This window comes from Puntigrus tetrazona, chromosome 1 (genome assembly GCF_018831695.1).
Source record: "Puntigrus tetrazona isolate hp1 chromosome 1, ASM1883169v1, whole genome shotgun sequence".
Lineage (NCBI taxonomy): Eukaryota > Metazoa > Chordata > Actinopteri > Cypriniformes > Cyprinidae > Puntigrus > Puntigrus tetrazona.
Window position 1 is genome coordinate 22,061,053 of NC_056699.1, and position 23,303 is coordinate 22,084,355.

The 23,303-nt window shown below is 37.8% G+C and overlaps 3 protein-coding genes across 5 annotated transcripts in view; 2 read left to right on the top strand and 1 right to left on the bottom strand.

Moving 5' to 3' along the window:
- Nucleotides 1-4,740: 4,740 nt before the first annotated feature.
- On the top strand, nt 4,741-6,876 carry LOC122352554. The gene is made up of 4 exons (XM_043249999.1): nt 4,741-5,058; nt 5,181-5,245; nt 5,453-5,598; nt 5,754-6,876. Exons 1-4 carry the CDS (start codon nt 4,750-4,752, stop codon nt 5,936-5,938), a joined length of 705 nt encoding a protein of 234 aa, XP_043105934.1. The 5' UTR covers nt 4,741-4,749; the 3' UTR covers nt 5,939-6,876.
- Nucleotides 6,877-7,012: 136 nt separating this feature from the next.
- Nucleotides 7,013-11,492, bottom strand: ddx39aa (DEAD (Asp-Glu-Ala-Asp) box polypeptide 39Aa). The gene is made up of 10 exons (XM_043249987.1): nt 11,395-11,492; nt 10,124-10,336; nt 9,755-9,882; nt 8,803-9,079; nt 8,592-8,710; nt 8,375-8,506; nt 8,179-8,288; nt 7,950-8,094; nt 7,690-7,837; nt 7,013-7,277 (listed from the first exon to the last, which is right to left on the bottom strand). The coding sequence occupies exons 2-10, from the start codon at nt 10,329-10,331 to the stop codon at nt 7,261-7,263; spliced, it is 1,284 nt and encodes a 427-aa protein (XP_043105922.1). The 5' UTR covers nt 10,332-10,336; nt 11,395-11,492; the 3' UTR covers nt 7,013-7,260.
- An 851-nt stretch (nt 11,493-12,343) lies between these two features.
- Nucleotides 12,344-23,303, top strand: part of evi5l (ecotropic viral integration site 5 like) — a 37,956-nt gene continuing 26,996 nt past the window's right edge. For 2 of the 3 annotated variants that reach the window (XM_043242893.1, XM_043242885.1), the window contains exons 1-2: nt 12,344-12,562; nt 21,843-22,211. In XM_043242893.1, the coding sequence (XP_043098828.1) occupies nt 21,970-22,211 (242 nt within the window). In that variant the 5' untranslated portion in view covers nt 12,344-12,562; nt 21,843-21,969. Of the gene's footprint in view, nt 12,563-20,472; nt 21,379-21,842; nt 22,212-23,303 lie in introns of those variants that run through there. The other variant, XM_043242877.1, reaches the window with a different exon arrangement.

Sequence of the window (23,303 nt, forward strand, 5' to 3'; positions counted from 1 at the left end):
ACTGCGCTTTTTCCAACAACATCTACTGTTCAAACAACAACTCTTTTGCCATCAACTTCTACAAGCACAAGCAATAATGCTGCAACATCTGAAATGCCAATAAAAACTCAAAGCACCACTTATTTGTCAACAGCATCATCTACAGTTCAATCAACAACCGTTTTGCCATCAATTTCAACAGCTGAATTGCCACTGACAACAACTGTCCAAAGCACTGCGCTTTTTCCAACAACATCTACTGTTCAAACAACAACTATTTTGCCGTCAACTTCTACAAGCACAAGCAATAATGCTGCAACATCTGAAATGCCAATAAAAACTCAAAGCACCACTTATTTGTCAACAGCATCATCTACAGTTCAATCAACAACCGTTTTGCCATCAACTTCAACACCTGAAATGCCACTGACAACAACTGTCAAAAGCACTGCGCTTTTTCCAACAACATCTACTGTTCAAACAACAGCTCTTTTGCCATCAACTTCTACAAGCACAAGCAATAATGCTGCAACATCTGAAATGCCAATAAAAACTCAAAGCACCACTTATTTGTCAACAGCATCATCTACAGTTCAATCAACAACCGTTTTGCCATCAATTTCAACAGCTGAATTGCCACTGACAACAACTGTCCAAAGCACTGCGCTTTTTCCAACAACATCTACTGTTCAAACAACAACTATTTTGCCGTCAACTTCTACAAGCACAAGCAATAATGCTGCAACATCTGAAATGCCAATAAAAACTCAAAGCACCACTTATTTGTCAACAGCATCATCTACAGTTCAATCAACAACCGTTTTGCCATCAACTTCAACACCTGAAATGCCACTGACAACAACTGTCAAAAGCACTGCGCTTTTTCCAACAACATCTACTGTTCAAACAACAACTATTTTGCCATCAACTTCTACAAGCACAAGCAATAATGCTGCAACATCTGAAATGCCAATAAAAACTCAAAGCACCACTTATTTGTCAACAGCATCATCTACAGTTCAATCAACAACCGTTTTGCCATCAATTTCAACAGCTGAATTGCCACTGACAACAACTGTCCAAAGCACTGCGCTTTTTTTCCAACAACATCTACTGTTCAAACAACAACTATTTTGCCGTCAACTTCTACAAGCACAAGCAATAATGCTGCAACATCTGAAATGCCAATAAAAACTCAAAGCACCACTTATTTGTCAACAGCATCATCTACAGTTCAATCAACAACCGTTTTGCCATCAACTTCAACACCTGAAATGCCACTGACAACAACTGTCAAAAGCACTGCGCTTTTTCCAACAACATCTACTGTTCAAACAACAGCTATTTTGCCCTCAACTTCTACAAGCACAAGCAATAATGCTGCAACATCTGAAATGCCAATAAAAACTCAAAGCACCACTTATTTGTCAACAGCATCATCTACAGTTCAATCAACAACCGTTTTGCCATCAATTTCAACAGCTGAATTGCCACTGACAACAACTGTCCAAAGCACTGCGCTTTTTCCAACAACATCTACTGTTCAAACAACAACTATTTTGCCGTCAACTTCTACAAGCACAAGCAATAATGCTGCAACATCTGAAATGCCAATAAAAACTCAAAGCACCACTTATTTGTCAACAGCATCATCTACAGTTCAATCAACAACCGTTTTGCCATCAACTTCAACACCTGAAATGCCACTGACAACAACTGTCAAAAGCACTGCGCTTTTTCCAACAACATCTACTGTTCAAACAACAACTATTTTGCCATCAACTTCTACAAGCACAAGCAATAATGCTGCAACATCTGAAATGCCAATAAAAACTCAAAGCACCACTTATTTGTCAACAGCATCATCTACAGTTCAATCAACAACCGTTTTGCCATCAATTTCAACAGCTGAATTGCCACTGACAACAACTGTCCAAAGCACTGCGCTTTTTCCAACAACATCTACTGTTCAAACAACAACTATTTTGCCATCAACTTCTACAAGCAATAATGCTGCAACATCTGAAATGCCAATAAAAACTCAAAGCACCACTTTTTTGTCAACAGCATCATCTACAGTTCAATCAACAACCGTTTTGCCATCAACTTCAACACCTGAAATGCCACTGACAACAACTGTCCAAAGCACTGCGCTTTTTCCAACAACATCTACTGTTCAAACAACAGCTATTTTGCCATCAACTTCTACAAGCACAAGCAATAATGCTGCAACATCTGAAATGCCAATAAAACTCAAAGCACCACTTATTTGTCAACAGCATCATCTACAGTTCAATCAACAACCGTTTTGCCATCAACTTCAACACCTGAAATGCCACTGACAACAACTGTCCAAAGCACTGCGCTTTTTCCAACAACATCTACTGTTCAAACAACAGCTATTTTGCCATCAACTTCTACAAGCACAAGCAATAATGCTGCAACATCTGAAATGCCAATAAAAACACAAAGCACCACTTTTTTGTCAACAGCATCATCTACAGTTCAAATATCAACTGTTTTGCCATCAATTTCAACAGCTGAGTTGCCACTGACAACAACTGTCCAAAGCACTGCGCTTTTTCCAACAACAGCTACTGTTCAAACAACAGCTATTTTGCCATCAACTTTTACAAGCACAAGCAATAATGCTGCAACATCTGAAATGCCAATAAAAACTCAAAGCACCACTTATTTGTCAACAGCATCATCTACAGTTCAAGCAACAACCGTTTTGCCATCAACTTCAACACCTGAAATGCCACTGACAACAACTGTCCAAAGGACTGCGTTTTTTCCAAAAACATCTACTGTTCAAACAACAGCTATTTTGCCATCAACTTCTACAAGCACAAGCAATAATGCTGCAACATCTGAAATGCCAATAAAAACTCAAAGCACCACTTTTTTGTCAACAGCATCATCTACAGTTCAAACATCAACCGTTTTGCCATCAACTTCAACAGCTGAAATGCCACTGACAACAACTGTCCAAAGCACTGCGCTTTTTCCAACAACATCTACTGTTCAAACAACAACTATTTTGCCATCAACTTCTACAAGCACAAGCAATAATGCTGCAACATCTGAAATGCCAATAAAGACAACACAAAGCACCATTTATTTGCCAATAGCATCATCTACAGTTCAATCAACAACCGGTTTGCCATCAACTTCAACACCTGAAATGCCACTGACAACAACTGTCAAAAGCACTGCGCTTTTTCCAACAACATCTACTGTTCAAACAACAACTATTTTGCCATCAACTTCTACAAGCACAAGCAATAATGCTGCAACATCTGAAATGCCAATAAAAACTCAAAGCACCAGGCATTTGTCAACAACGTCATCTGCACTTCAAACAGCGACTGTTTTGCCATCAACTTCTACAGGCACAAACAATAATGTTATAACATCTAAAATGCAACAACTGTCCAAAGCACTTGCGCTCAATCATCTACTGTTCAGACAACAACTGTTTTGCCATCAACTTCTACAAGCACAAGCAATGTGCTGCAACATCTGAAATGCCAATAAAACTCAAAGCACCACTTTTTTTGTCAACAGCATCATCTGAAGTTCAATTCAACAACACAATTTGCTGATCAACTTCAACACCTGCCAATGCCAACAACAACTGTCAAAATGACTGCAACTTTCCAACAAGCATCTCTACTGTTCAAACAACAGCTATTTTGCCATCAACTTTACAGTTCAATCACAAACAATAATGTTGCAACATCTGAAATGCCAATAAAAACTGCACCATTTTTCCAAACAACATCATCTACAGTTCAAACAACAACTGTTTTGCCATCAACATCTAAAATGCCAATAAAAACTCAAAGCAACATCAACAGATCATGCCAATAATTTTGCCAACAACAGCTGAAAGCAGTACACTGCGCTTTTGCCAACAACATCTATCTAACTGCTTTGCCAACAACAACTATTTTGCCATCAACAACTTCTACAAGCACAAGCAATGATGCTGCAACATCTGAAATGCCAATAAAATCCATCAAAGCAACACAACTTGCTGACAACATCATCTACTTTTCAACATCTAGTTCGAACAACAACCATTTTGTCAACTGCAAGCAACAACAACAACTTTGCCATCAACTTCTGAAACAACAACCATTTTGCAAGCACAAACTTTATTGCTGAAACAACTGTGCTTTGCAACATCAATGATATAAACAATGAGCAATAACATCTGAAACATGCCACTGCAACAACTCCGAAAAAGCAGTACCAACAACTGTTCTGCATTTTGTCATCAACATCTGAAAAGCCAATAATAACTCATCAAGACACTACGCTTTTGCCAACAACAACATCTACTTTTCAAACAACAACCATTTTGCCATCAATCAAGCAAAGCAATTCCCAAGAGATGACAACTCAAAGCAACAACAACATCTAAGAAATTTGTCTAATAACATCATGTTTCAAATACTATTCCAACAACACCAAGTGAACAACCAACATCTGCCACCAAGTTATTAACACAACAACAACTAAATTTAAAGAATTTCAACCGTTTTAAATGCCAAGCTAGACTTCAAGTCACTACGCTACATCATTAAACAACAACTCAACAAGCACAAGCCCTTCTACAACTATCTACAATCAACAAATTTGCATAAATGTTTCAAATAACTATTCAACAACACCAAGTGAACAACATCTAAAGTCTCATTAAAGAACACCACAACACAAATCTATCAACAGGCAAAAACAAGAACACCACAACACACAAAAATGTCTGCCAAACCATCAAGCACCAGTCCACCAAAGACTTACAAAGCACCAGCCATTACAACAACCAAGGCAAATGCAACAAGTGCCATTTTAAAAACTGCAGCAAAATCAACAAGTACTCCAAAAACAACTGAAAGGAGAACAACGACAACCAAACCACCACCAACTACTCTAGCATCTCTGGATCCTCCCACAGAAAAAGAGGGATACCTTTATCTAAAATTTAGAATAGTGCGGATTTTCATTCCAGATTACAATGATAAATCAACATCTGCTTATAAAGCACTGGAACGGAATGTAACAACTGAGGTAAATCTTCTTAAATTTGAAGGAATATTTTAGATTAAAAAACAAAATGATAAAAAAACTTTGTACTTTGGTCCTGCAATGACTGTAGCAAGTAAATAATCTGCATTGTTTTTCTTTTCCAGCTTAATCGGGGATATAGATATGTGTTCCCAACTATATTTTTGAGAGTGTTTATCATAGAGTTTTGGTAAGTGAAATAAATTACAAAAACTGACTTTATCTTATCTCTAAACACTTATTTATGCATTTTAACATCATATTTATACACAATATATTTAAAATATATGACCAATACAGCAAATATCAACTGATAATTCTTTCGTTACCTTTATTCTGCTGCTTTTATACAACTACGAAGAAAAAACCATTTTCTCCATTTTTTTTTCTTCATTAGGCCTGGCTCTGTGGGGGTAACATCTCAGCTAATTTTTCAAAACCAGAGTGTGGTCCCGAACATAACAGATGTAGTGGATTCTTTGAAAGACACAATTAATGAATACATTGTCAACTTGAATGTCATCACATCCAGTATTTCTGCTTGTGAGTGTTACATTTTTTGTTTCATCTTTTATCTTGAGGAATGTTTGCTTAGTTAATTGTAAGGGGGTATATCCTTTACTATCTTTTGTTTTAAAAGGAAATGCAAAAATAATATCAATTATATTTCATTATTTGGTGAAAACCTTCTTTAACAGATCCACGAAATGAGACCACATCAGCCACCACTCCGAGTGTCACGACAGGGGCTACGACAATGGAAAGCAGTCAGTTTGCTACAACCATTTCATCTGCCAGTTCAGTGGCACAAAGCAGAAACAATGAAATGGTCAATTTCTTTCTTCTCTGTATCCTTGTTAAATTCTTTTTGATAGAGCTTTAATACTTACATAACTGTTGTATATATTTTAGTAAATAGCACATAACCAACTGTTACAATTATATTATATATTATTGCTAATATATTGTAAAAAAAAAAAAAAAAGTCATTTAGGGAAATAATTTAATGATTAAATTCCACAATAAATTTGATGTACTATATGTATTGTTGTAAAATATTTTTTCATATATAATTTTTAAAGCACTCGTAAATCCATGACAATGATGCCCAACCACTTACATTACTGTTTAGACGAATAAACATTCAGCAGTCTTTTTTTTCTTTATTTTTTCCATAGAACATTTTGAATTGCACAGAAATGGTTATAGAATGATTATGAAAATATTGTCATCAAGCTATTTTTAATAACCTTAAAAAAAAGGTTATATCTCTTGGTAACTTCCTCCAATTAAAAAATGTACACTTCACAATGTGTACAATATTTTTAAACAAGCTTGTGATCATTTATTTAACAAATATATTGCTCATTGCTATGGTTATTGTATTAACTAAGGAAGGTTATTTAAAAAGTGTTAACCGATCATAATGAAAAAGTAGATTTTTGAAAGTTGATCATTTAAAAAGTTGATTTTTGTATGTACTGAAAAAGTCGCTAAATCAATAAAACATGCATAATAAACTTTTTTTTCCTTTCGTCATAATTATATTCTTCATGATCATCATATTCAAATCAGACCTGGTACTGCAATATATATCCTTGGTATCTGTAATAGACATAGCCACTTCCAATTCTGTAATTTACTCAGATTTTGACAAACGTGGCTCAAAAAGAAAAAAAAAAAAGCCTGGTTCCTGTAGAACAGAATTTTTAGTTTTGAGTGAACAGTCACTAAGAATTACAGAAATGTAGCTTTTCACCATTTCTGACTAAACACCAAAGTACAGGCAGTTCCACCACAATATCATTCAAGAGGTTGAACATCCAGTAATGACTCAAGTAGAGAAACAGAATTGCTTACTTGTAACAGTCCATTGTACATTAAACTGGAACAGAAGAATGCACTTTAGCATTAAAAAGAAAGCTTTGAATGACTTCAGAAATACTGCACAGACAACTTGTAGTATAAAACGTTTTTAATTCTCAAACCAACAACCAACCACAATTAACAGAAGTAAAAAAAGGATTCCCAACCAATCCCCTGGAACAATAAAATAAAGTACACAAATGGAGAAAAGGCTTTTTGGGCATGATCATATGAAAATAAAACTGGGCGGTTCTCTCTTCCCGCTGTCACAGAAACTACACTGAGACACAGATAGGGAGAGCTGGACCACAGCCATCACCTCTTCAGAACACCTCTAGCTCATCTGGACTGCTCAACTGGAGAAAAACAAAAAGAGAAAGAAACATTAGGAGGCAAACTGTAATTGTACACAAAAAAAAATTATCAAAATAAGCAATAATTATCTAATTAATAAAACGAAGAAGAAGACACCATGTATCCAACACGATACGTGAGCGGGGGATGTGCATCACAGATGAGCATGTGTTTTTTTTACAAAATCAGCAATCATTTCGCTTCGAAAAGGCCCTTATCCCTTGGCTGGGAACATATAAAGCCCTTCTTCACTATATGGTGAAAAATTATGGAAAGTTCACCTTTAAAAAACATCTTGGATATGGGGGTGAGTAAACAAGGAAATTTTAATATAGGGGTGAATTAATGCTTCAAACTAGGGATGAGCCAAACTCATACTCATAACTGGTCATCCAGGTCTGACAAATTTCTTACTGTAGGTGGAGATGTCGATTTCCTCTGGCAACTCTGCGACGTTGACTTCAAAGCGGTCCTGCACATCATTCAGAGTCTTTGCATCCGTCTCATCTGATACAAAAGTAACGGCCAATCCTTTTGTACCAAACCTACCAGCACGAGCAACCTAAAAGAAATGAGGATAACAGTTTAATAATCTTGAGTTGTCCATTTTTCCAGGCAGTTGTTATTACACTTAGGGGATGTGTTAGTAGAACAACTGCATCGCGCATAGGTACCCTGTGTAGGTACGTGTCTGAGTCCTCAGGCATGTCATAGTTGAAAACGATATTAACACGCTCGATATCCATCCCACGACCAAACAGATTAGTAGCCACCAGGATCCGTCGCTGAAAATCTTTGAACTGTTGATACCGGGACAATCTGCGTAAAGAGAGAAAGAAAAACTATTCTGCATTTTATTTCTTACACAACCATTTCAAGATAAGCGACCAACAAATGTCTCACCTTTCTTCCTGAGCCATTCCCCTGTGGATCGCAATGGCAGGGAAATTCTGTTCAACCAACAGCTGAGACAGAGCCACACAACGAGGAACTGACTTGACAAATATCACCACCTACAAATCAGCCAAACAAACGGTTGAGTCGACAGCGGCCGCATTCGAGCTCAGGGGCTGTAAAAATGAGCTGAAATGACAAATACCTGGTTGAACTCGAGGACGTCAAGCAGGTCAAACAGCTTGCGGTTCTTTTCGCTGTCCTTCAGTTTGACGTAGTATTGCTGAAGGCCATGCAGGGTAAGCTTAGTCTCGTCGTCAACAAACACCTCCATTGGCTGCGAGAAGAAACTTTGCAATTCAGAACGCCATTCACAGATTTTGAAAGAAGTAGGAGGTATACAAACAAAAAGGATGCCTCACATCTTGCATGAATTTGCGACAGACTGGTCTGATCTCTTTGCTTAATGTGGCGCTGAACATCATGCACTGCTTCTCGTGAGGGGTCAGTCTGAAGATATCCTGGACATCCCGTCTCATATCTAATATGCAAATCACACACAATTACTCCTTTGACTGACGGGAAAACATCCAGCTCAGTGAACTGGCCCATACATGAAGTAATCCAACCCACCGAGCTGCTCCAGCATCTTGTCACACTCATCCAAAACAAAGTGTTTGACATTTTTGAGGTTCAAGGTCTTGTTGCGAATGAGGGCAAGGATTCTTCCTGGTGTTCCCACTACAATGTGAGGGCAGTTCTTCTTCAGCACCTCCTCGTCCTTCTTTATGGACAGACCACCGAAGAAGACGGCACACTTAACGTTGGACATGTACTTGGAGAAGCGCTCGTACTCTTTACTGATCTGAAAGGCCAGTTCACGTGTGTGGCACATAACCAACACAGAAACCTGCACGGAAAACAAAAAAAGACAAAATGGGTGACAATTTTGTTGACGTAACGTGCATAACTACCACAAGATCTCACAACAGTCTCTATACAAAGTAGCAGTTATTCAAGTTCTTCAAGTGTGACAATTTTGCTGCTGAACCATTTTTTGAGATCAGTGTCAAGAAACGTTTAAAACAAATGTCAATAAAATTCTAAGTTTTACTGGTCTTTTTACTGGGTTTGGAATTAAGAGACTTCTTGACAAATACATTATGCTCTGCAAGGTTGGATGCAAAACCATTATTATCAATGTTGGAGCAATTGTTAATTACAAATGTGTGTAAAAATGAAGACAGTATCATTTAAAGGTTTGGTTATATATATATATATATATATATATATATATATATATATATATATATATATATATATATATATATATATATATATATATATATATATATATATATATATATATATATATATATGTGAATGATAAAACAATAAAAAGTCTTAGATTTTAATAATTTGACTTACTGTAATTGTACTGTACTTACATTTAAATTAATGCAGTGACTTGAACATGTTTGACTTTGTACAAGCTAGCGAAGCTTGTGCCATTTGGGTTTATACAGATAGGAAGGTAAACCGTAATGCATTGGAGTTTGCAAGACCTAGTTCAATGAACACACACCTGCCCATCCACTGGCTCGATCTGCTGAAGTGTTGCAAGCACAAACACGGCAGTTTTTCCCATACCAGACTTTGCCTGGCACAGGATGTCCATACCCAAGATGGCTTGAGGAATGCACTCGTGTTGGACTGAGGAAACAAAAAGCATCTTAATACAATTACAATGAATCCACGACAGCATGAACTCTGCATGTTGATCATTAGCTGCACTTACGTTTGCATTTTAATGCAGATTTAAATTTAAAATAACTAGGCACTTGAATGTTCTGATGTAATAACTACTTGCAATGCTATTTTAAATGTATAGACTGCTGCTCCTATGCAAGACATCTAGTATTAGTATAAGTTATTACATGGCATAAACCCTCACCCTCAGAAGGATGCTCAAAGCCACAGTCGACGATCGCACGGAGCAGCTCTGGTTTCAAGAGGAAATCACGGAAGCCAGAGCTGTGAATGGAGACGTAGGAGCCTTTCACCTCCTTCTTGCCGGCTGGGACTGCACTGTCTGCAGCGGTCTGCGGCTCCTCGTCTTCCTCATAGTCCAACAGCTCATTATCAACATCGTTTTCGGCCATGGTAACTTTTGGTTACAGGAAACACAGATGTAAATGTTACATCTACATCAATATATAAACATGTTCTACAACGATATGCGACCCTGGACCACAAAACCAAGCATAAGGGTCAATTTTATTAAACTGAAATTCCTGATCTTCTGAAAGCTGAATAAACAAGCTTTGAAATATGGTTTGGACAATATATGGTTGATATACAACTATTCGAAAACCTGTGGGTGCAAAAAAAAAAAAAGGGATTAAAGTTGTCTAAAACTAAGTTCTTAGCAACTCATTATTACTAATAAATAATTAAATTTTTTTATAGATTTATAAAACATCTTAATGTCCCAAAAAAAAATTCGGCCCATACAATACGTATTGTTGGATATTGCTACAAACGCTACTTAAGCCTGGTTTGCGTTCCAGGGTCACATATAGGCATATAAATATATTTTAATGAAGAATAAACTAAATATATACACACACATACAAACAAAACATGTTAAAATGCTGCTCGGTGTTTTGCAATCTGAGCCTAAACTAATGAATGGAAAATAATGCAACATTTTCAAAACTCCTCGAATTCATCGCTTTTGTTGTCTTTAAACATTCTTGGTAAATCGCATCTAGATGGTGAAAAAAGGTAATGAAACAAATTGCATGTGAAACATGTAAAACCAGCTCCGATGCGGACAATTGATTAACGTTACCGCTCAGACAATAGAGCCGCCATTCGCTGTCCCATCGAAACCAATCTTCCGATCTAACCGAGCGGACCAAAGCGATTTTTTTTTTAAATAGTTGCTAGAATAACCGTAGCTATAAAGTTTTGTTACACATGTGAAGAGTGAAATACGAGGCTGTTTGGACGGAAACCGCTCTCGTGCTCGCATTTCGCCTTTCAAGCTGCGCGGCTAACGTTAATGAAGCGCGAGATGTCTACAGCTGTACTGCTTTTAAATAGTTACGACTCAATACTGCAGTAGCCTCTAAAAACAAAGTTAAATACGAAAGCGAGTACTATTAACTACCATATTTTTAACGAATTAGAATTATTAAGGGCATAAGCGTAACAAATTACCTTTGGATGTTGGTACTGAACGTCGGCACTCGTGAATCGTGCAGTTAGGCCTTAAGTTTATAGCGCTCCCCGGAAATAAAAACTGAGCTCTCCCATTGGTCGCATTCAACGTCAATAATGTGTGCGACGGAGCGCATGTTTGCGATTGGGTAACATGAGTCCGCATCGATTTTGTGGGCGGGTTCTAAATCAGTCACTAAGCATTACCTTAAAGTGTCCACACGATGGCACTATATGCATTCTGATTTTAGGCCTAGCGTGATAAACGTGTGCCAACCATATATATATATATATATATATATATATATATATATATATATATATATATATATATATATATATATATATATATATATATATCTTTTAAAATTATATCACGTAATTTATTTCTGTTTTCTGCTTAGTGTGTCAGGACATATCAAGCAGGAGACAGCAGTTCATCAATAAAGCTTAAAAAATTAAATGTACTAAATGTCAACAAGACTCGGCTTGCGGATTATTATTTTATGTTTATTGTTTATAAAGAAGTATAGCAGTTGCCGTGAAGAACAATGTGGTCCATCTTCAGAAGATAACATGTTCTTAACAGTTACTCCAATCATCACCGCAACATCACCTGCCCGCTACCCACTGTGGCTGAGTTAAGAAAAAAAACGGATTGGTGGAAAGAGCTGTCAATCACGACCGTTCCTCTAGCTTAACCCTTCTATTGGTGGAGCGTTTGTCAATCACATCAGATCCGCTGACGTTAGATCGTTGCACTATGGATCATTTTAAGCGAGACCGTCAGATAATCGGAAAACGGATAGCAATTATGAGTCGATTTTCAACGCGTATTTATTATAACCATACACTTTATGACTAATTATACCAGCATTTCTGTGAAATTACGGACAAGGTAGTGGGCGGGACTTGGGCGGGGATTTCTCTTGTAGGCGTCGACCGCAGCTCTCCTTGAGGAAGCTCGCCCTGACGACTCATATTTTCCTCTAAATGAGCATCCACATCCAATATGTCCAATATGGTTCCGTATTCATTTCCCGGTTTACCGTAGTGGTCCAACTGCTTCGTCGGGAAAAGGATTGCCGATAGCTGGCGGTTTTGTGACCCATCATCTTTAATATGGCAAGATCGCAGGAGCCGCTTGAGTAATGAGAGCGAAATTCAGGTGGGCATTGCTCTATGCATTTTCCATCAGTGACAGTGTGTGGTCGCTGGACCATTATGTGTGCACCCATCCATTTGTGTACAGCGTTTATTTTGCCATGTTAATCGGGGTGATATGGCAGAGAGGCAGTCTAGGACAAAGCGGGGAAATTCCAGCGCATCGCGCTCATGCTCCCATCTCTCTGGACCAGCGGCGGTGATTTGCCCGTTTGCCCATCTGCTAGTTGCCATGGGGAAATTCATCATCCACACCCTTATTATTTTACACGGATTACGACCTAATTTAAGCCACCCAGAAACACACCGTGCGTTTAAATGCGTTAAACACCACTGTGCTTTGAATTCAACGCAGCTTTCCTGCATTGCGTAGGGTTTTTGAATTTATTGTCATAACGCTCCACAATCAAAACAACCGTATCACTAAATCCCCCCCTCCGCAAAAATATAATATGTCGCTAATAATGAATTCGTAACACCTATAGTAAGAACCGGTGTCCCCCTGGTGGTGCTTTTACATCAGGGTTTGCTGAATCCAGACTACAGGCTTTATTGTGCAGTAGTAGCCTGTATAAGAGTGCATCATGCAAAAAGAAACAACGGTTATTACTAAATTAGGCCTTTTTGATCTTCAAGCTTCTTGAAAGACCTGTATGGCGTGCTACGGCTTCGCGTTATTTTCATTGTCGCGATATTAAAGCTTAAACATGCAGCAGACTGTCATGGCTGTTAAGCACATTTCATTTAGTCATTTTTCACACTGCGTTTTGTTGATATTTCGGACCAACCAGCCGGGGATATGTCCTGGTGAGATGTTATGGTCTTTCATTGTGGTTTGTCGTGAAATACAGTTTAAGAGATTAATTGTGTGTCTCTTGCCTGCGCTCACTAATGATTAAGGCCAGTCTGATTACATGTTTTGGTAGGGAGGAGAGTTTGTTTGACTCTGTATTTAATGAATACACTGTGGTTTTGTTAGCAGCTAAGAAAAATAAAAAGGTCCCACACTGGTGTTTTATTTATTCATTTTTGTAATTCTTTACTTTTGTCTAAAAGAAGTGAACGTGAAGATCTCGCTTTGAAAATGATGTCATTGCAGTTGAGGATTTGGCGGGCGTTAAATCGGAGCTTTATTGCTTAAAGGGATAGTTCACACTAAAAATTAAAATCTGGTCTTCATCTACACTCTCACGAGTAATTCCAAACCTGTACGACTTTCTGTCTGCTGTGGAACATGAAAGAATATCCACTGAAGAATATTGATAACCAAAGAGTTTCGGTTCCAATCGATTTCAATTATATATATATATATACAAAACAAAATAGACGTCGAAAGGAACTAAAATCCTTTGGTTGCCGTCATTCTTCAAAATATCATCTTTTATGTTGCACAAAAAAGAAAGTGATATAAGTTTGGAAGGACGTAAGGGTGAGTAACTGGTGACAACATTTTTATTTCTGGATGGTCTTTTTATTTTAACACTTTCATGTATCCATTTGTATTGGAGTGTGAGGTCATGCTTCATACCAGACATTAACAAGGTCACAAAATCTGTGTGAGCAACATTTCTTTACCATTGCAACATCAGCCGGGCCTGATGAGGTAATAGTGAGCTCACGACGATTGCTAAATATGCTAAAAAGTGCTCATTACATTAATTCGTGAGTTTTGTAAACAACTGTCTGTATTTTCAGTACAAAAATGTTAAATTTCACACACACACAAAAAAAGCTTTTTGTGTAACTGAACTGAACATTACTATCGGTCATTTATCATTTCTATCCTAAAGCAGTTGTTAAATGATATGTTTAGATACTTAGATCTTACCTCACAGTAGTTACAGCCCCGCTGTTCGTACACAGTGTGTGAACATCTGAGAAGATAGTGATCCCTAGTCAGGCTAGTACAGTTAAGAATAAATGAATATGCCTGGAAATGCATATAATCTCTCCGGGTTCAAGAATTGGTTGGTTAACCCGTGTTGGTAATTGGCTTAACTGCGCCATTATGTGGAAAAAAGTGCCTTTGGTGGCCATTGAACATCTGTGTATTCTGAGGCAAAAGATATTAATATATACATTACAAGTATTTCTATATTTGTGCTTTTGCCTTCTTATGGTGTTTTGTTTCTGCGGAGTAGTTAGTCAATGGCATTTACAAGCTTGGGTGATTGCCGCACTGTTTTCCAGAATTTGGCGCCCATGAGCAAAGACGGTACATGCCTCCATGGAGTCCTGCACCATTTAGGAAATGTGGAAATATAAACCGATTTTTTTTTCCCCCCATGTAACTTAAAACAAGTTAAATTTGCAATTGTATAAATAAACAGCAGGCATTGTTTTTGTTCTACGGGCTGCACTTTATTCCATTTTTAAGTGACGTCAAAGCAAACATGATTCGCGGGTGTGGCAGATTGGTCATGTGAACTGTGAACGTTTAACTGCTAGAGTTGCTGTTGTGTTTTCATCTGGACAAACAAGCCGTTATGTAGTTCACATGCCCAAGAGAGCCAGAGAGAAAGCCATTATCTGCCCTCTGCGACCTCTTTAACTCGCTGTATCTCTCTTTTCCTTTCTGTATCTGTGTTTAAGTGTTCTGGCGTTGTCACACTTTTCTCTTGGTTTATAGTTTCTGGCTAACTCCACGTCACCGTTTCAAACGGCACAAGAATCTGAAGGCTGGGCTGACCCCGCATGTGTTTTGAACATTTTATGTGCGTCCGACAGAGAGATGATGACTTCGCTTCAGAGCAGCTGCGGCTCCTCAGCCGTGACAGTTATAACGGACCTGTACTTACTTTTTCCTGTTTCCATCTGAGTCTCTGCTCGGCTGCTGCCGTTTGTTGGGTTTTACTTAGTCATACTAATTTAAATTCACTGCAGCTGCTCTTGGTTCACGGCAGATGTCGTATTCCTTTTCTGCCCTCTAAATTGTTTATTAACCCAATTTTATTTTCTGTGTCATAGCTTAATGTTATTTTCTGTTGCTATGGCTATGGTTGTTTTCATTGTTGATTTTATTTAGCATTTTTTTATCTCCCCAAACCAGATCAGCACAAGCCCTGCCCACTGAGATTATCCATTGATCACTTAAATTATTTTGCTAATTGCCTACACAACACTGACAGTTTAACTTTAACATTTTGTCTTCTCCCTTTATATTTAGTGTTTCAGTATAACAACCAGATAAAACAAAGCTTGTACCGTTTTCTGAGTGATAATAAACTGCATTTGAAATAATTTAGCCAATAGAAATACACCACATGCCCTTGATAAGCTACAATAATGCTTAAGTCATTGCTGTCATAAGGTCAATTGAGAATTTATGCTAATAATATGTTATCCTAACTAAAGTAAGCATGGCTGACTCCCGGGAGTGATGCTTTATCGCGGCCTATGAATACCAGCAGTCTTGTTTGTTATCTCTACGGGCTGTATATGCTTTCTCATTTTGTGGACCAACGTGCCAAGCTAGCCCACATGATCTTACCTGGTTAGCCATTAATTATGTTTATGCAATACTGTCCCTCCTTGTTTGCTCAAACCCCTTAATGCAATGAAACATTTGTGCAACAAGGCAGACATGTAATGCAATTCTTTCTCCGATCATTCCAGCGATCGATCATTTCATGCTAGATTAACCGATCGTATTGATGATCATATTTAAGATACTTGATCGTTCACCCTAAATTACCACGCCGTCTCTTCAGTCAAGTCTGTGAATGAGTCATTGGCTGTCTTTGTGAAGGGCAGTTGTGGTGAAGAGGGTGTGTGATTGTGGAATGTCACGCAGGGCAGAGGAGCTCCATGATGAAGCTAAAGCCATTGTGTGATGTTTGAGTCATACACAACAAGTGGTCCACGCCTATGATGCACGACGCTGTTTGTTCTAAAATGTCTTTGTATAGAGCTGCGTGTATGTGTTCGTGTATTTAGGCGTGTTTTTGTGTGTGCGTCTGCCTGCCTGTGTTACTGATCGTCTTAAATTTAAGCCGACGCAGATTATTTTAATTTTTACACATTTTATTCCATTAGAAATGTAGCACAGTCCATTTCGATTCTCGGTAAGCCCCTCCCCTCGAACGCAGACGTGCCAATGGCAGTCGAGTATCAGCGACAAAGAAGCTTTGGGAGACCCGAAGTTTTTATGGGGTTTATGCTTTAAAAAAGGAAAACGATGTGTCTGGGGTACTTGTAACACTGATTCCAGAGATCCTGAGAGGATGGCTATTATAATTTATTTTATCCAATTTTCTAAATCCAAGTAAAAAAGAGCTAAATGTCCCTAAGCATTCAAACTCAATCCAAGTGAACACAAAAACGTTAATTTTCTGGGTATCATACGCTCCTTAAGTTACAATTTTAATGTTACACATTTGATAAACTCCATCCACCAATTCACACTCGGTGGCCGTCTGTGTCCAGAAGTGTGTAAAAACATTGTGGGAAAAGGTCATTGTGAAACAGTGAGCAACTCCATTTGTTTGTCCAAGAGAGCAACAGTAACTAAGGGGGCGGGGCTTATCGATAGGTCAATTATGTTTTGACAAGTATGTTAATGCGGTCATGAAACGAGAAACCAAAACCTAAAATCTTTTGATATACAAGTGGTCACAGTATGCGGTATACTATATTCCCCAAGCTAACAGTCTTTGCAATGCCTTCCTTCTGATCCCAGCATTAGAAAGAGTGGATGAACTTTATATTTAATAAGGTGACCAGATGTGCTACTTGTTCTGCCCAGGATTTCTAAATTGCGTAAAAAAAAAAAAAAGCGATCAAAGTACCGTGTGAGAGATTGGAAAGCATACGGAGCCGTCTGTTCTGCTCTCTACCGCTGTATCGATTCGCACAGCGCAGGACGGCTGAAACCTGGTTATTTTAGGCAATTTAGAAATCCCCTGCAGAAATGTGTCCTCGGGATGTGGCATGGTCACCTTATTTTTAATGAAGTTTCAAGCTGTGTCAGTAAGAACTTGATCCGTTGTTCACTTCATTTTACTGTGGATTTGTTTACAAACAAAGCACAATTCTATGCAGGAATTAAACTAAAAGCAGATGCTGCGCCGATAGTAACGTTGTAACACACATGCAACCTAAATCACAGCAGTTAAAAATAGGACAGAAAATATAACTTATTATTTTAAATTATGATGGGTTTTTTTGATGCAGAAATCTTGATAGCATTATAAGTGGACCTTAGGTAACGGTACATGATAAAAAATGTTATTTGCCTTGTTGACGTCACATGATCTGCTAAACGTACTCTCATCATCTTAGTAAATGAATCATGGGTGCCGAATGTATTTCTGCTCTGGTATTGGAAACAGAATAGTGTTGTTTGTCGTTACGCTGCGTCCACATTAATAGCTGACTGTTTCAGTGCTGAAATGAAATATATACTTATAGCAATTCAATACAGTTCATTGAAGCACTTGTGCTCCCCGAGGCTGCATCGATTAAAAACACAGCAACACTGTGAAATATCATTAAATATCCCGTTATAATTAATATTATACGAAATACTTGTTTTAAGATACTTTATTGAATAGAAAATGTAGCGTACTTGAAACATGCTTTTGTAGCAAAGTCCTATTGATCAATGTAATACTATATTATATTTCTTTAAACGGTAGCGAACAGTGTCTTTGAATGGTTTATATTAAATAATGCAAATGTTCCCCTGCCGCTAGGTGAAAAGAAATTTTTGCATGGTGTTAAAGGTTGTCAATGAAGAATGTAGGTGACGGTACAGACAGCGAGATTGAGGTTTGGGTTTGAATGCGTGTGGGGGAAGGGAGTGTGTGATTGACATTGTGCTAAGAGCTACAATAACCACACTTATGCTGCTCATCAGGAGAAGAAAGAGACAGATGCAGCAAACACAGTGCTGTTATTGTATTCAACGACTACACACACACACACACACACAGACAGACAGCCACACAGTTTTTATGAGCCATTACCAAGATTATAAGGCCTTTGCACCTCTCGTATTATTTCCGCTGTCCATTTATTTTAAACTTTGTGTAAAAATATATGCTCCGTTTGTTCTAAGATTTTACAGTGACAGCGAATTAGTCGTATTTTAATGCTGTTTTGGCAAACCATGAAATCTGACGTAGCAGTGAATTCGAATAAGGGTGATTGTTGTGGCTTGCTGTAGATCAGCATCGTGGTTGTGCTACACAGACACTGCATTTTTCTCTTTGGTTGAGAGTTACATTTTTCCGACACTACTGGCACCGAAAGGAAATGCAACAACAAAGACACAAATCATCATCATCATCCATTAAGAAAAAGAAAAGAAACACTTCGGATTTAAAATGAAAACAAATCATAATATATAAAATACACAAAAAAAATGTATACCGGTAATAGGGATGATTGCAATATTCTATCATGCCGTGGATAAAGATCTTGCATCATCAGTTTTATTTAAGGGTCTCTCCAGCCCCGCTGATCACACAGAGACTGCTGCTAGGTTCAGGACTGCTGTCGTGTTTGGTTGTGGTGCGTCGACTGCCCGGAGATGAGAGTGTGTTTGTGTTTGTGTTTGTGTGTGTGTGTGTGTGTGTGTGTGTGTGTGTGTGTGTGTGTGTGTGTGTTTCTTGGTCAGGGGGATTGGATTCATGCACTTGTTAATGGTTCTTTTGATTAGACTGCTCCTCTAATATGAATGCTGCCATTGTCCACAGTGTGTGTTTACTTTGTTTAAAAAGGTTTCATCTTGTACTTTATTTTTAGCCGTGGGTTATCTTTCCGTTACTGTTGCATTCTCCCTCATGAAAGAATAAGTAGTTTAATGTTTGCGCATGTTAGGGGCAGACTGTCTGTGCATGTGGCATGTTTTGGACATATGCATTTTAATATTACATTTATGCAATTGGAGGCCTTTTATCTAAAGTTACTTACAGTGTACTTAAAGTAAACCGTTTTTTGATGTTGTTTGGCTTTGTGTAGAAATCAAAGGTTTTCGAGATTCTCAATATGGACTAAGACGTTTGCATAATTACTGCTTATAAAGGTATTGGCTAGGAATGCAGGATATGTGCAGTATTTAAGTAATAAGCGCTTGGAAAATAGTGAGACTAAAGTGTCAAGTAAAGTGTTACCAGGAATAGTGTCACCCCACAGATTGCATTGGGGTTTTGGGGTCGTGGTTTCTGTACTATTCGAAGTGTATTTCTAAATGCTTATATATATATATATATATATATATATATATATATATATATAGGTTTATTTATTTGTTATTTCCAGTACACGTGGAGATTGAAACATCAGCCGCAGTGCTATGTACCTGTAGTCTACTGCGCCATCTAGTGGTTTGGCTGTAAACTTGCAGAACTGCACACGAATGCAGACACATTGGTCCAAATGTGTATTTGTTGCTTAGTTTTCTTCACCAGAACAGGTCTTCCATATGCATCGTTAGGATTGGGATTAATCACGGTGCAAAATGCAAACCGAAGGTGGCGAGTATGGCTCACTTTTTTTTTAACCGAGAACCATTACACTTTTAAAGCACTGGTAGACAACCAATGACTTTCCAATGAATATTTTGTTCAAAATTGCAAGGAATTGCTTTGATATGAATTAAATAATCTGTGTATTTTCAAAGGTTTGGCAGCTTAGTGACATCTTTTTAAAATATAAACTACTTTTTAAAAATTAAGGCGTTTGTATGATTTTTTCATTTATTTATTTTTATATATCGAAAGAAAGTGCTATTTTTATTCAGGTGGAACGCATTAAATTCATTAATATAAATAAAGTGGTAGTAAAGACATTTCTATATAAATGCACTTGTTTTTTACTGAAAATTCACAAAAGGTTTATCATGTTTTTTCCACAAAATTATTAACCAGCACAGCTGTTTTCTACAATAATAAGAGGAAATGTTTCTTGAGCAGCAAATCAGCGTATTAGAATGATTTCTGAAGGATCATGTGACACTGGAGACTAGAGCAATCACTGTAGTAAAGTAAAATCAGCTTTGCCATCACAGATATAAATTACATTTTAAAAGACACATTTTAAATTCTAATAATATTTCACAAATGTAAAGTTTTACTCCATTTTGACTAATATAGCATTCCAGAGAATAAGAGACTTGAGACTTTTAAGCACATAGTAAAAAGTTAACAATATACCAAAAGGTCAGTATTTATTCAGTATATAAGCATTTTCTGCTATTCCAGTGGTTTCAGCATAACTGTCACAGCATTATTGTATTTTTTTCTCTATTATTCTGTTATGGTTTCGGATAACCCTGTCCCTAAATGTCACGTAAAAACCAAATGTTTTCTTCCTGTCTAGTTTGCGGTTCTTGCCCAGAATAAGTTTCAGTGTAGACCAGACCTGTTACTGATTAGTCAGATGTCTGACTATGTGAAACTACAGAAACAGAGTTTATTTCTTTTCCAAACCCAAACGGGGCTTAACAGGCTCTAAATTTTAATGTTCCTTGGAGAAAACACCACATTTGTCTGTCTTCAGTAATTTAGTATTGTGTGTGTGAACTCATGAGTGTTTTTCTGTTTTCTCTGTCATCCGCCCATTATTCTATACTCTAAATATAATGTGCATTCCCTCTCTCTCTCTTTAAAGGCTTAGGTTGTGGCTTAGCTGCTCTGTTTGTGTCTGTGGTTTGTTGTAGGATGCACAGATAGCTTGTTGTTATGATGCAGTACGAAACACTTACTTAATCACATATTCTGTACAGTAATTTTTCTTCTTGGTAGTATTCAATCAGCCTCACGGCTTTGCTTTGCACGTCATCCACCATTTAAGTATGAGGTAGCATGCTGAAATACGGTACGTAACTTTTGACCGGATTATTAAATAGTCTGGACGAATCGGCACTAAACGCCAAAGCCGAATTTTAGTCAAATGGAATTGTATGATGAGTACAGACTAGTTAATTGTTCATTTATTTAATGTTTGATGCTTTGTATTTGACAGTTTTATTTTGGAGATTAATCAGAAAAAAACTAAAATTGTGATATGGCCAACAGCAGGCGATTTAAAGAAATTGTTATTTTTACTTATTACTCAAAAAACACCTGCGTTCTTCCATAATTAAAACCCCTCTGTAAGATGTACTGCATCATTCAACATGCTTTCTGTGGTTGTTTATTTCATGCTATAGTATGTTTTTAGTACTACACAATATTACCATAAACACTGAATTCATTAGTTAATCACAACTACCTTTGTTTTTTTCAATGAATTATGCAGCCCTTCAATACATAATCTCACTTCCTTTTTTTTTTCCACAGATTAACCCAGTCTTGATAATCACGTCTTCGAGGAGGCCTGTTTACATCCACGGCGGCAAGAACCCTGTACCATCCTTCCAAGTCTCCACGTCACCGCTCGACTTTTTCTGTCCTGGGTTCCTCCGTCATGTCAAGCCATAGCAGCAGCCCAGAGAGAGAGGGAGGGACGGCAGGTCCTGTTCAGCTGGAGGACCTCAACTCGCCCCCCGGACTGGAGACCGACCCTCCTTTAGCTGGCAGCCCAGTGCTCAGTCCTGATTCCAGTTCCCATGATGCTGCGCTCTCTGCCCCGGCGGCCTCCCCGGCTGACTCGGAGAATCTCAGTCCAGACGAGCTCGAGCTTCTGGCTAAACTGGAGGAACAGAACAGGTAAAACAAGATCAACGTACATTCTAATCAGTTTGCAGGTATTTTATATAAGTCAGTTTCTTCAGTTTAACTCTGCTTCTATCATTTTTTTTCCGTTGAGAAGAAGTGCATTTATTCAGTCTCAGAACGTCTTTACGACCACATCAAACAGGAGACTTCACGTTCACGTTCTTCGCTAGGCGTGACTGAAGCGAGCGCGGAAACTGTACTGTGCTCGGAGTACGTGATCTTCAATCGCATGCACAGAGGTGCCGAGGCGCTGTAGCTTGTAACTTTTCATACCACCGTGCGAAAATAAACTACGTGCATGAAGTGCCGTCATGAAAATGACCAAAAAGGCGATTAAAGCTCCTTACTACTGCATGCATATAGTATATTTTATATATGAGTCGCATTTAAGAACAGGTCTCTGAAATAGTTTTCTACATCAGCCCTGCACTGTGTGTTACTCATCTTACACTCATTTCAACTCGGCAGCAGATTAATAAAGACTTGAAGAGCTGAAGATGGTCAGAAAAGGTAAAAAGAGTTGAGAGAAAACGTGATGCGTGTCAGAGCAGCAGCTCTTAAAGAAATAAGAGCCGTCTGTCATATTTTACAATCGATTGCAATCTTAGATTCATATCTGCCTCCACCAGTCAACAAACAATGGACAGAATCCAGATTCTCCATGCATTTTTTTATTCTTCAATAATCTATTTCACTTGGATATGTGTTATAATTTGTTGCCAAATCTGATTTATCAGGTTAAACTCTGGTTAAAGTGATCTGGTCTCAGCGGTTAACAGCTCACTGAAAAGGAAGAATGACTTTTTTTTTTTTTTTTTTTCAAGTTACTCACACAAAGCATATAATAGACTTTTCTTGATGTACGTATGATCATTTACATTTTTGATCGATATAAGCAGTTCTCAGTCATTTTTGAATATATTTAAAAAAGGAACTTTTTTCTATATCCCATTTTGCATTAAAAAAGTGATTTAAATGGGTTATTGCACAGAGCAAATGTCAAAGCATGTGTGATGCAGACACGCACGTAGTGTGTTGCACTTTGATACTTGACATCCCTCTGAAAATAGCAACGCCTCAACT